The following is a 14118-nucleotide window of genomic DNA, read 5'->3' on the forward strand; positions in this document are numbered from 1 at the left end:
GGGTGGGGATGGAAAAACACTAAATAGACAATAGAAAAATGGTAACTTTGGTGAAGGGTAAGACAGTACACAGTGCTGGGAAAGCCAGCACGACTTGTAGAAGACAAGGTCATGAAAGCTCCATAGACACATCCAGATCCATAAGGGATGGAATTTCTAGGATGGGGGCTGTAGGGACCATGGTCTCTGGGAACATCTAGCTCAATTGGCATAACATAGTTTATAAAGAAAATGTTCCACATCCTACTTCAGTGAATAGCATCTGAGGTCTTAAATGCCTGTGAGCAGCCATCTAAGATACTCCACTGGTCTCACGCCTTCGGGAGCAAGGGAGAATGAAGAAAACTAAAGACACAAGGGAAAGATTAGTCCAAAAGGACAAATAGACCACAACTACCACAGCCTCCACCAGCCTGAGTCCAGTACAACTAGATGGTGCCTGGCTACTACCACCTCACAATAGAGGGTCCCAGACAGGGCTGGAGAAAAATGTAGATCAAAATTCTAACTCACAAAAAAGACAAGACTTAGTGGCCTGACAGAGACTGGAGAAAATTTCCCAAATTTGGCAGAAAACATAACCTTACAGATTCTAGAATCAGAGCACACCCCAAATAGAATAACCCAAAGAAATCCATGCAAAGACACATCATAATCAAACTTTTGAAACCTAAAGACAAAGAGAAAATCTTGAAGCAGTGAGGAAAAAAAATGACATTTTACATATGGAAGGAAATGATTTAAATTACAGATTTTTCATCAGAAACCATGAAGGCCAGAGGAAATGGCACTATATTTTTTCAAATGCTAGGAAAAAAAAAAAAATGTCAATCCCAAATTCTATATCTGGAAAAAATTATCCTTCAGGAATGGCAGGAAATCAGGATATTCTCAGATGAAAGAAATCTAAAAAAATTGTCACCGGTAGACATACTCTAAAGCAATAGCTAATGAGTATTTGTGGTCTAATTGTTTTACTGAAGGAAAATATAGTTATTATTTTTATCCAAATTGAGTAAATGAGATCACCGAAGCTTAGAGTAGTGAAAGATTTACCCAATATAATCCAGATAGTGTTATCCCATAAAAGTCATTTATAAAACAAAACAATTTTAACAAGGTTTTAACTTATTTTCCCCCTTCTATCTCCTCTGTTTATCTGCACCTCTTGTTAGGTACCATCGAGTAGGTTTTGACTCATAGTGACCCTATGTACAACAGAATAAAATATTGCCTGGCCCTATGCCATCCTCATAGTAGTTGCTATGTTTGAGCCCATTGTTGCAGCCATTGTGTCAATCTATCTTGTTGAGGGTCTTCTCTTTCGCTGACCCTCCACTTCACCAAACATGATGTCCTTCTCCAGGGACTGGTTCTTCCTGACAACATGTCCAAAGTATGTGAGACATAGTCTCACCATTCTTCATTCTAAGGAGAATTCTGGCTGTATTTCTTCCAAGACAGATTTGTTCATTCTTTTGGCAGACCAATGTATATTCGATATTCTTCACCAACACCACAATTCCCCTTTAATTTCCACACCATAAAGAAAAACCCATGTTTTTAAAAATATTTTTTACTCTTAAATGGGACTAAAAATTAACCTTAACTATAATATTTTAATAATAATTGTAATATTCCATTCACAGAACTAAGCTACATAAAAAAAAAAAAAAGCTACATACATGGGTATAATACCTTTAACAAATTACAGAAATCTATTCTTCAAATATCCTGCCTTGCTAACATCTATAATGACAAACAGTGAAATCCTTTTGAATCTACTGGGGCCAATTTGCTGGTGCAGTGCACAAGGTCCAGTACTTGCCAGCTATAATTAGAAAATGGCTCCTGCTCCCCATTAGTTTGGGTTACTATAGTAATTCCATATGCAGCCTGTGTTGCTGACTAGTGAACTATGTCGTGTATCTTCTGTAAATTGCACTTCTTAGTCACTTGCAATTTATTTTATGTTTCTAACAACAATTTCAAAATGGCAGTGTCAGGAACACATGTTTTTGCAATTATTGAAAAAGCAGACCAGAGAATGTACACTTCCCACCTCGACCCCATTCTTGGCTATTCATGTTTATGTAAACTACTGCATAATTTTAAAATTATCAAAGCATATGAACATGATTTTATGTTTTTGTTTTTAGAAATACATACTATAGAAAACATATTACCATTCTGCAAAAAAACAAAATTATTATAAAATTTTGAAATCTCTCTATCCCAAGAAGAAACCATAAAACAATGTATAATCTGTACTGTTTTCCTGTTCTATATTTTTTAGTCAGTATGTCAGTGATAAATTAATTTAAATTTAATCTTAACAGCCATTTTGGATTCAAACACAATTAACATTTTTAAGCTACATAAAACAAAGTGCCTGGAATTAGCAAAAACCTCTTACCCATTCTCATCCATGGATGCATCTGTATTCATTGAACACAACAGTGCACTATTTTCATATTATATTGCATCATATTGTCAATGTTCATAAATATATGCATAGCCTCAAACAGAATACCTTATAAAAAAACTACTGATAATATGTCAGATGCTTGATATAATAATGAATATTTCAGTAGTTATTCCATAGAGCTTTGAACAATTATGGAGGGTAAAAGATCTAACATCAATCCACACATATATATCTATACTTTACATGCTGCTTTCCAAACTTACTTTCTTAGAGAGAAATTTTGCTGATAACATGAAAAATACATAACTAAATTGGTTTGTAATCATTTTTAGCATATTATATCAGAGCCTCATGTATAGTAGGTTATCAAATGCTTATTGAACAAATGAATGAGTAAAATTTTGCAATACAAATATAAAATTAGAAGGATATATATGTATATATGTATAAAAACCCAAACCCATTGCCGCCCAGTGGATTCTGACTCCGAGGGACCCTACGGGACAGAGTAGAATGGGGTTTCCAAGGCTGTAACTTTTTACCTAAACTGACTGCCATATCTTTCCCCCTGAGAGCAGCTGGTGGATTCAAACCACTAACCTTTTGGATAGCAGCCGGCACTTTTAGCACTGTGTCACCAGGGCTCATATAAATAGAGGGGGGAAGGGAGGGGGGTAAGAGGAGAGGGAAGAGGGGCTGGAACGGAGGGAGGGAGAGAGATGGAGAGATAGAGGCAGAGAGACAGTTGGAGCCTGGTGGTGCAGCGGTTAAGAGATAGGGTACTAACCAAAAGGTTGGCAGTTCAAATCCACTAGCTGCTCCTTGGAAACAGTATGAGGCAGTTCTACTCTTTCCTATAGGGTCACTATGACTCAGAATCAACTCCACGGCAATGGGTTTTTTGAAACCCTATGGGGCAGTTCTACTCTGCCCTATAGGGTCGCTATAAGTCGGAATACACTAGATGGCAATGGGATTTTTGGTTTGTAGTGAAAAATAAATACATTTGCCTTTAGAATAAATTTACTTTAAATATTGATGTGCAATACCCAAATTTCAAATACTATAAAATATCACCAACATTTAGTGATTATCATAGACCACATTAAGAGCCTGATGTTCCTATTTGTATTATATGTATAAATATATAACATAAACTGATTCTTGACATTTTATATCCCTGTGCTTATACTTTTGAGTCAACGCTATTTAAAAAAGATCTCTAAGATTTAAGTCCTGATCCTCCATGAACTAAAAGGATAAAACCACAATGGGATTTTAAAACACTATAAGCTATTCTGAACTCAACACCTTTCTCCCAATATTAAGAGTAATGATGTTCCAAAAGACAGTTGTATACACATTAATTATTGTAATGATCCAAGCTACTTTCCCTTAGGGCCACCGTATTTCTAACCCAAAAGGGCATTCTTAGCCCACTATGACAATTAGCATCTGATAAATGACCCTGCTGCCACTCTTCTAATATAGTGATTGATCATTTCCAATTCCTGAGAGAAATCAATGGTTTCTTCCTAGAGCATTTACATTCATTAATTTATGTTGATAATGAATACCCTGTATCCACAATTTGCTAGGGAAGATGGGCCATTCTATCTATAACTGGTGTCTATTCAGAGCTTTGGTGTACTATTTTAGAGCTTTAAAAATGTATAAAAGAGCCATAAAAAGCAAGTAAAACTGGGCAATTTAACCACAGCAAATAAATCTTGACATTGATGAATGCTGATCCAACTCAAATGCAACAAAGGGGCTTTGAAAGATTTCTGAGATTATTGGGTTGCAGCTTGGCAATGTTACCATATATTAGGACCCCTCAATCTTTTTGTTTGGATTTATACTCTGTGTAGCTGCTACTAAAATGACTTAAGTTTCTTAGATATACAATCCAGGGCATGATGATCTTAACAAATTTTCACTCCATTTCTTGCTAGAGGTTTTTCTTGGAATCCCTGTATAATCTCCTACCTTGAATAGGTGGGTAATATTCATTCAAAAATAGCTATTAGCTACTTACTATATTTTATATGGCAGTCATAGTGTGAGGGACTTGGAACTTACGGTAAGCAATGGTAAGCAAAACAGAGGCAGCCTGGCCCTCACTGACCTTACAATCAGTGGAGAAGACAGACATATGTAAACAATCAAGCTACAATTCAGAGGACAATGGGTGGCCTGAAGGAAAAGAACAAGGTGAGATATATCTAGATAGAGGCATTACAGTGAGAAAATAAGAACTAAGCTGAGAAGTGAAGGATCTGGGTGAGAACATGCTTCCCTGAAGGCCTAGTGGAAGCCAAGTTCCTAAAACAGAAAAATCTCAACCTGTTCCAGAAACTGAAAAAAGTCCTGTGTTCCTGGAGTGTGTAGAAAAGAGAATAACTGGAGATCAGCATATCAAGATAAGCAGCAGATCCACTTGCAGAATCATATAAGGTAATGAATGACAATGGCCTTTATTTAAAATGGAGAGTCACTGGAGGCTTTAAGCTGGGGAGTGAGATCATAAAATTTACTTCATAGAAGCTAATTCACTCATCCATGTATTCATGTAACAAATACTTTGTTAGCTTTCACCTGGTGCTAATAACTGTTCTACACTCTTGGGGTTTATTACTGAACAGAACAACAAACAATCCTGGCCTAGAGGGAGACAAAAAAATAAAAATAATAAATATGCAAATAATACTAGTAGGTAATGATTAAAATTTCTATGGAAAATAAAAAAACGATGGAACAGCACAAAGGGATCATGAATGGCGAGGTGAAAATGGGGAAGGTTGGTGGTTGGAAAGCTTGCTATATTAAAAAGAATACTAAGAAAAGGCCTTGAAGAGGTAAGAGTTGAACAAATAATTGAAGTAGGTACAGGTTTAGATTAGCAGATAACTGGGGAATAAGTTTTCTGGGAATAGAGAAAAGCCATAAGGCAGGAGCATATCTGGCATGTTCTAAGAAAGTAAGGAGGTCAGGGTGTTAGAGTGAGTTAAGGAGATAACAGGAGGAGAGGAGGTCATGGGGGAAAGGTGAGAGTGCTAATCCTATAGGACCTTGTAGGCCATTGGGAGGACCCTGAGAAGCCAGGGCAGAATATTTAGAAGAGGAATAACATGATCTGTCTTATATTTTAAATCATTCTAGCTACAGTGTTGAGAATCACTGTAGCTACCGTGTTGAGGAAAATAGACAGAACAAGATGAAATCAAGAATACCGACGGTTATTGCAGGAATCCAGCTAAGAAAAGATGGTAGCCTGGGCCAGGGGTTTATAGAGATGGCAAAAAGTGGTCAAATTTTGAATATATTTGGGTGTTGTACCAGTAGGCCTGTATGGTTAGATATAGATGAAAAGATAAAGAGAGGAATCAGGAGAGACTTCTAGATTTTCGCCCTGGGAAACTGGAGGGATTGAGACATCAGTGACAGGAATGGGGAAGACTGCAGATCAAGCAAGTTTGGAACATGTTGGATTTGGAGTACTAAGAGGAAATATTTAGTATGCTATTCGATATACAAGCCTAAAGTTTGAGAAAGATGCCTGGGCTACAGAAATATATTAGAAATTGACATTCAGATGACATTAAAGACATAAGCTGGATGAGGTAATGAAGAAAGTATGTGTAGATAGAAAAGAAAAATGAGGACTAAATCTTGAGACTGAGAGGAGAAGGAATGTAAAAAGGAGTGACAACTGGTAAAGGGATAAATGGAATAACAAGACAAGTAAACAAAAATCAAGTCAATCAAACAAAGGAGGGAAGAGGGTAGAAATGAAACAGAAAATTCAGGATAAAAAAAGAATAAAAAGAAACAAATACAGATAGAGTTTAAAAAGATAAAAAATACTGAAAACAACTTTGTTCTAATAAATTTGAAACCTAAATAAAATAAAAACATTTTTAGATAAACATAATTTACTAAAACTGACTCAAAAATAAATAGAAAATCTGAATAGCTCTTGTACAATAAAATATATTGAAATTATGGTTAAATCATTCCACAAAGAAAACACCAGGGCCAGACGGTATTAAAGAGCAATTCTACGAAACTCACAAGATGTTAATCATTCCAGTCTCATAAAACTCTTCAGCAAAGCAGGGAAGAAACAAACAAACAAACAAAAATTAATCCTGTGTGTACAATAAAACTTTGACATTAATTTCAAATAAAAGAAATGTAAGAATGAAAAATTACAGGCCAATTTCACTTATGAACTCAAAATCAACACTCTAGACAAAATATTAGCCAACTGAATTAAACAGAACATAAAAAGTTAATACATTACAACTAAGTTGAATAGCCCAGAAATGCAAAGGTAAATTAATATTAGAAAAAGTAATAGAATAAAAGTGGAAAAAAATCAACTTTGCCATATCACTAAGTGTAGAAAAAGCAGTCAAATAACATTGAGGTTTACCTCTATAAACCCAGTGCCGTCGAGTCCCTTCCAACTCATAGCGACCCTATAGCGACCCTATAGGACAGAGTAGAACTGCCCCACAGAGTTTCTAAGGAGCACCTGGCGGATTCGAACTGCCAATCCTTTGGTTAGCAGCCGTAGCACTTAACCCCTACGCCACCAGGGTTTCCTGGTTACCTTATTTATTTTTCTTATTTAATTTTAAAGACCATATAAACAGGAAATATTTAATAACTAAAAATCTACAAATATTATGTACAATTATTATAACTATGGAAATAGCATACAGATGATCCAAAAATGTAAAGAAATATTAAAAAATGAAAACGGTATGGTAGGATAATGGATATAGCTTACTCTATTAAAAATTTTCCTCTAATATTGTTATTGTATTATTTATCTAATAAAAATATATTTAAAATATTAAATTCCCAACATCGTTTTAATTTTACACCTATTTTCATTTTATGTATGGTTGCTCTCAAGAAATACTGATTGATTAGATTAGGTTGGATCGTATTTTACAAACATTTATTTACATGTTTATCAATTTAAAAGAGAGAAAATAAGTGAATCTGCCTGTTTATAACTTCTGGCACCATTTTCATATGCATTATCATTTTAATCTTTAATTATGTTAAGTGGATTAGAAAGATGAAATTTCTTCCATTTTATAAATGGTTAAATTATGATTCAGGGAGTGAAGTAACTTGGCAAAAGTTATACCAGTAACTAATATGCCAAATTTAAACAAGATTCAACAAATACAATGCCTCCCATGTACCAGACCCTGTGCTATTTTGAAGTATGCAAAGATGATACAGACCTTTTAATTCAATATTGTATTAAAAACCACCAACCTAGCTCCCCAAAACAAAAAGAAATTGGGGAAAGAATTTAAGTCAGAAAAGATCTATATCCTTCTTGGGTTTATCAACTCCTTTATTAGTAAAATGTGAAGCTTACAGAAACGCTGTCTTATTTTACAATAATACTAAGTGGTCTTCCTAAAATGGTGCAATTGCAGGGTTTTGCAAAACAAGTAAAATGCAAAGCTTACAGAAACGCTGTCCTATTTTAAAATAATATTAAGTGGTCTTCCTAAAATGGTGCAATTGCAGGGTTTTGCAAAACATATGGCATAATACAAATGCAAAACCTTATTTATTCATTAAAAGTCAACTCATACAAATTTTTTTATTAGAATCAAAACCTTAAGTTGCATCTAATAGCAGCTAGTGCAGGCAACAGCACTCAGATCTGAAATATTCTAATATACTCATTAAATATATGAGCAGCCCAGAGGAAATTCTAGCAGAGTATGAGATAACTTGTCTTCAAAATAATAATAACAGGAAACACTATAGGCATGTAATCATTTTATCCACTGGCTCATGAGAAACTTGAATTTACTTATTAAATTTCCCATTTCTTCATCTCACTTCTCCACCCCTACCCTCCCAATCCTATACATAGATTCCTAAAGGGATAATACAATAACTAAATTTAGGGGCATCTTTCCAAGTCCTTATTTTGTTTATAGGAGTTCCTGGGTGGTGCAGATGGTTAAGTGCTCAATTATTAACTGAAAGTTCGGCAGTTTGAACCCAATCAGAAGAGGCGCTTTGGAAGAAAGCCCTGCTGATCTACTTTGGAAAGATCACAGCCTTGAAGAGCACAGTTCTACTCTGCAACACATGGGGTTGTCATGAGTTGGAAATGAAATTATGGCAACTGGTTTTTGGTTTAATTTTGTTTATAAATGAAAGTATACAGACCTAGGGTTCCGATCTTGGCCTCATCGATTCAAACATTTGGAATACCTGCCACGTGCTAGATACTGTGCTAGGTTCTAGAAAACAAAATAAATGACAGATTTGGTTTCTGCTCTAATGTTGCTTGTTTTCTGTGTGCCCTTGGGAATTTTACTTTATCTCTCTTAGCCTATATCCTTATTTGTAAGAATACAGTCTTCGTGTGGATTATGTATGTAATGAACAAAGCATGGCGTCTAAAATATGAGTTTAGTAATGGTAAGCATATGGATTTTAAAATGTCCTTTAAGTCTATACCAATCTTTATCATTTTATCTTATATCATATTCTCAGATACAGCTGCAGACATAGAGTTCAGAAACTGTCATTCTCTGAAGCTAAAGCTAGTATTAAGACTTCCAACCTGGAAGTGTTCATTGGGTTATTTTTCCTTTAAAAGACTTTCCTGTAACTGACAGAAGGAATTCTCCCATCTTGCATTAGTAGCAAAAGCAATCTAAAAGATGTTCTACATGGAATTAAAAAAGCAAAACATTGCCGTCAAGTCAATTCTGACTCATAGCAACATTAGAGGACAGAGTAGAACTGCTCCCTGGAGTTTCCAAGGAGCGGCTGATGGATTCAAACTGCCAACCTTTTGGTTAGCAGCCAAATGCTTAAACCACTGAGCCATCAGGGCTCCCTACATGGTATAAAACTAAAAAAATGATTGGACCACTGGGAACAAGAACATGCTAGAGTTAACCCAGAACCATCTAGAAAAGTATACTTGCTACTGGAACAGCCACGTACCCCGAGTTTTACCCCAGAATGAAAAATTCTGCAAGTTATATAACTTCTTTTGTTCTAATTCCAATCTCATTAATTAACTTTCTCGATATTAGTTTATTTCCCAACCTCTCTATGAATAAAAGTATTTTGATCACTGAAAAGTTCTATCACTAATAAACATGAATAAACCGCTATTAAGTTTGGTTATTAGGAACCACTCTGTCCGTTTCTAAGCATCTGGATAAAACGACATTAAGTTCCTACATACACTAAACAGAAATTCTAAACTGTCCCCATAGGGCAGCTACCAAGGGAACAATAAACAAATTTAACAATTTTAGTATAAATTCTTCACTTAACATATGAGGCAACTACATTCAAGGTTGTGATTTATGAATCTGGTTAGTGACAGAAGTATTACTAAAACCTGGGTCTTCTAATTCAGAAGTCTATTTTGATTCTTTTACCATTGAAAGCTAAATTAATATCCAAAGGCATAGATGTATATTTCATATACTTTAGCTTTTTTAAAAAAAATTTTTTTTTTTTTTTGTCTTTAAGTCAATGGTTTAAATTACTGTTTGGTTTTCAACTTTCAAATAGTTATTTACAGAAATAAGAAACAAACTTTCTGAATAACAAAATTTTAATACATATTGAGGTTGGTTAACTGGTTAGAACACTAGGTTAGCAAGGTCAGGGTCCAGGCCTTAAGCTCCAAATAGGACAGTTAGTATTTTAAACTAACATTTCTGAAAAAACATATATTAGCTAAATGGAAACTTTCACTGCCAGTAAAGCAATTATAAATGTAAACCATACTGATAGAAAAAGGGTGTCTTTGTTTCTTTGACTAGTAATTATCTTTTTGGTATCCTTAGAAAGTGGCCTTCTAAAAAGAAAAACATTGCTAGTTCCACGGTTTAAGTAAGATTCTTTCAACACGTCACTGCCTCTATCCAGAAAATACATGGCACTACAAGCAAATCACATTACATGTTTATAACTGGATAATAAACCACTGAAAATTAGCACCAACAATAATTCCTGTATTTGTGACACATGAAGGTAGAGGAGATTTGGTGAGACCATAGAAGTTTTAATTTTGTAAACCATGTATTCAAGACAGCAATGAACTGAACGTTGCCCATAGAGCACTGGGGCCTGTGTGAGACCAAGAACTTGTCTTTTCCCCAGTGCAGTCTCATGTACCACTGCCAAGAGCCAACAACAGATCTGTCCAGATGCTAAGCCCTGGGACTTCATAATCTCCATCCTGGGCCTTACAGGACTTCAGGGTAGTTAGAACTTCATCTTTCAGAGGTGGAGAGGCCTGGCAGAGGCTTTGAAACCTGTCGTACAACTCCTCCCAGGGCAAATCCTGGGGCTCTGCTCTAACCCAATTGCCTTTCTGTAGGTCATAGTACAGATGTCGACCCCAGTCTGTTAGCAGACCCAAATAGACCCGGGAAAGCGCTGGATGGCGGCCTACTACCGAAGCTAAAAGGCTGGCTGGGAGGCTGCGACAAAAGACAACCATGATGTCCGGCTTTCCTAGAAGCCAACGGACCAGTTCCTGTCTCCCCCTTCCGGGTGCTTTGGGACTGCCCAGTGCCAACTCCTCTTCTTGGGGCCGGGTAGACGGCGGCGGTAGCAGCAGCGCGGCCGCTGTCACCTTCAGGAAGTTGTTCTGCGGCAAGCGCTCCCACAGGCGGCTGAGAAGTCGGCTGGGGCCCTCCGCTTCGGCCTGCCCCACCTCCTGCAGACGCTCCAGCAGCAGCTCCGCCTGCGTCTTCACCAGCGAGTCCTCCTCCCGGTAGCCACTGAGGCGCAGCATATGGACAGCGGACCGGCGGCGGGCGAGGCGAGCCAGGCAGTCTTGCAGCGTCTCCTCTTCGGTGTCCCGGACGCCGGGGCCCGGAAAGAGCTGGTGCAGCAGGTGGTGACAGGCGGCATCCCCGAGGGCCCGGTTCTCCAGCAGACGCACAGCTAGCAGAATGTCACAGCGCCCCAGGGACTGGAAGTTCGTCAGTCCGGGGACTGGACCAGGCCCAGGGCTGCTCTCCTGCCTCCACTGGTTGTGCAGTCGCCGCTCCAAAGCCGTGCGGATCCGGCCATGGCGGCCGAAGCGCCGATGGATGTGGCGCAGGTAGCGAGCCCACTGCAAGGCCCGGCGCACGGTCGCGGGGTCCCAGGTGCTTACGTGGGTAGTGCGGGAGACCGCCAGAACCTCAGAGAAGCGCTCCAGGTGCTGCAGGAGCGGCTCCATGTGGCGTGCAAAGGCCTCACTTCCGCATTCCCCCAGGAGACGGCGTCTCTCTGCGAGCCGATTGGAGCGTCTGTGAGAGGCTACGCCTCACTGCAGTGCTATTGGACAAAGTCACTGTCAATCTGACCGGCTTCGATACGGGTTCTTTGACGCCGGGACTCTTGAACTAGAGAAAGTCTGGATAGTTATAGTTTCGCTACCGATATTGAGAAACCTCTAAATTGAGGGAGAATAAACGTTGGGCATTCTAGGGAGAATTCCCCGGAGCTAAGCACAAAACGCTACTAGTCATAAACGTCTCCGCGGTTCTTTTTACTTTGCGAATATCCGTAGTAGACATTTTCTGAGCTTTACGGAAAAGAAGGATTTACATTAAGGTTTATCATAATTAGATAACAACGGAGACGTGTCGCTGGATGTAAGAGAACATTATTAAATGAAATTTTAAGTTCAATTTGCTAAAAATATACTGACCTACTATTAATTAATTGCAGGCACTATGCTGAATTTTGGACCTCTCATTAGAATGAAAGTTCAGATTTATTGAAACAGAAGATGAACTTCCGGATAAATACTTTCATTAAAAAAACTTAAAGAACTAAAACATTTTATTTCAAAATTACATTATTTTTTTGTAACTTCCAAGGCAAAATAGCTTGGTTAACTCTTATTTCACAAAAGTAAAAAACTGATTGAAGGAAATGGCATTTAACAACGAACTAAACATTTGACTATAGACTTTTGGAAGAAAGAGGGGAGGGGTGAAGGACCCATTTCTGGATATATTTTTTTGCCAACTACTATGATGTCACTTTGAGGACTAAGGGCCCCTGACCCAAGCCATGGTGTTTTCAATCACCTCATACGCATGTGAAAATTGAACAATGAGTAAGGCAGATCCAAGAAGAATTGATGCCTTTGAGTCGTGGTGCTGGCGAAGGATAGTGAATATACCATGGACTGCCAAAAGAACAAAAAATGTGTCTTGGAAGTACAGCCAGAATGCTCCTTAGAAGCGAGGATGGCAAGACTTCATCTCAATATTTTGGACATGTTATCAGGAGGGATCAGTCCCTGGAGAAGGACGTCATGCTTGGTAAAGTGGAGGGTCAGCAAAAAAGACGAAGACCTTCAACAAGATGGATTGACCAGTGGTTGTGACGATGGACTCAATGATAGCAACCATCATGGGGATGGTGCAGGACCTGACGGTGTTTCTTTCTATTGTATATAGTGTCTCTATGAGTAGGGACCAACTTGACTGACACCTAACAACAACATGTGCTAGCAGAAGCCCTGGTTGAGAGCTACAGGGCTGTAAACCAAAAAGGTCTGCAGTTCAAACCCACCAGCTGCTCCTCGGACTCTCTGTGGGACTGTTCTGTAGCATCCTGTAGGTTGCTATGAGTCAGAACTGACTCCACAGCAGTGCTTTTTTTTGTTTGTTTTTGCGATGTGCTGGCAATGGTGCTCATACTGCTAATTCAAATTTGTTATTTGATTTTATTAGTCCAAACTCTTCCTTGGTCCTGAACTAGTTATTAGATTTAGTCTAAGGATACCATGAATCTTCCTTTTTTTTTTGTCTTTGCTACTAGAAAACATAAAGCCAAATGAACACCCTATCTTTAGCAAATGTTCAGATTTCACTAATTCGTTCATTTACTTATTCTTATATTGAACATTTCTTTTATCACATAGCTCAATGTACTAAAGATTTAGAGATAAATACAATAAACATAGTCCTTGCTCTAGCAACTCATCTGGTAGTTAAGAGAGATATTAAAGAAATCCCAAATGTGATACAGAGTATAATGGAGGAAGATCACCAACTCTTAGGGGAATAGGAACGTCCACTTTAAGAAACTGACTTTCCGACTGCAAGCTGAAGGATGAGTGTTGAGAACACCATTTAAGGACAAAGGAATGGTTAGTTTGCAGGCACCTGATTTGAGGGAACAGGACCCATTCATGAAGGTGAAAGAAATCCAGTAACACAGCCTTCAGTTCGGGATGGGGGTAAAAGCATACATCAAGAATTAAGAGTATTAACTCCTCCAGCTTCAGATCTTCCTACTTTCCTTATCTATTTAAAATTTGATTTAATCTTTAATCCTCACTTGAGCATTATAATGTATAATGCATACATATTTCTGATTAGACTACTTTTATTAAAAAACACATTAAATATCTATGAAGGTTTCATCTTCAGGAGAAAGAAAAACACAGGGATTGGAGCTTCTCCTCAATGCTCCATTTAATTTTTTAAAAATTCAGTGAAGTGAGGCACTGCCAAGATTGTGCTTTCTTCGATCCCTCTTGCAATAAAGATCCAAAAAAAAAAAAAACAAGTGGAAGGATTATATTTATGATAACATCAAAGGCAAAGTTAGAAAATGAACTGAGTGGCAGGGGAAGGGAGAGACGGTTCAGA

General features: G+C 37.7%; 1 protein-coding gene across 1 annotated transcript; it reads right to left on the minus strand.

Annotated features, from left to right (window-relative positions):
- Window positions 1-6920: 6920 nt before the first annotated feature.
- Window positions 6921-11774, minus strand: FANCF (FA complementation group F). The gene has a single exon (XM_049890723.1). It carries the CDS (start codon window positions 11682-11684, stop codon window positions 10620-10622), a length of 1065 nt encoding a protein of 354 aa, XP_049746680.1. The 5' UTR covers window positions 11685-11774; the 3' UTR covers window positions 6921-10619.
- Window positions 11775-14118: the final 2344 nt, after the last annotated feature.

The sequence above is a fragment of the Elephas maximus genome, chromosome 7 (genome assembly GCF_024166365.1).
Source record: "Elephas maximus indicus isolate mEleMax1 chromosome 7, mEleMax1 primary haplotype, whole genome shotgun sequence".
Classification (NCBI taxonomy): Eukaryota; Metazoa; Chordata; class Mammalia; order Proboscidea; family Elephantidae; genus Elephas; species Elephas maximus.

Coding starts and splice junctions, on each gene's coding strand:
- FANCF (XM_049890723.1), bottom strand. CDS start 11,684: ATGGAGCCGCTCCTGCAGCACCTGGAGCGCTTCTCTGAGGTTCTGGCG.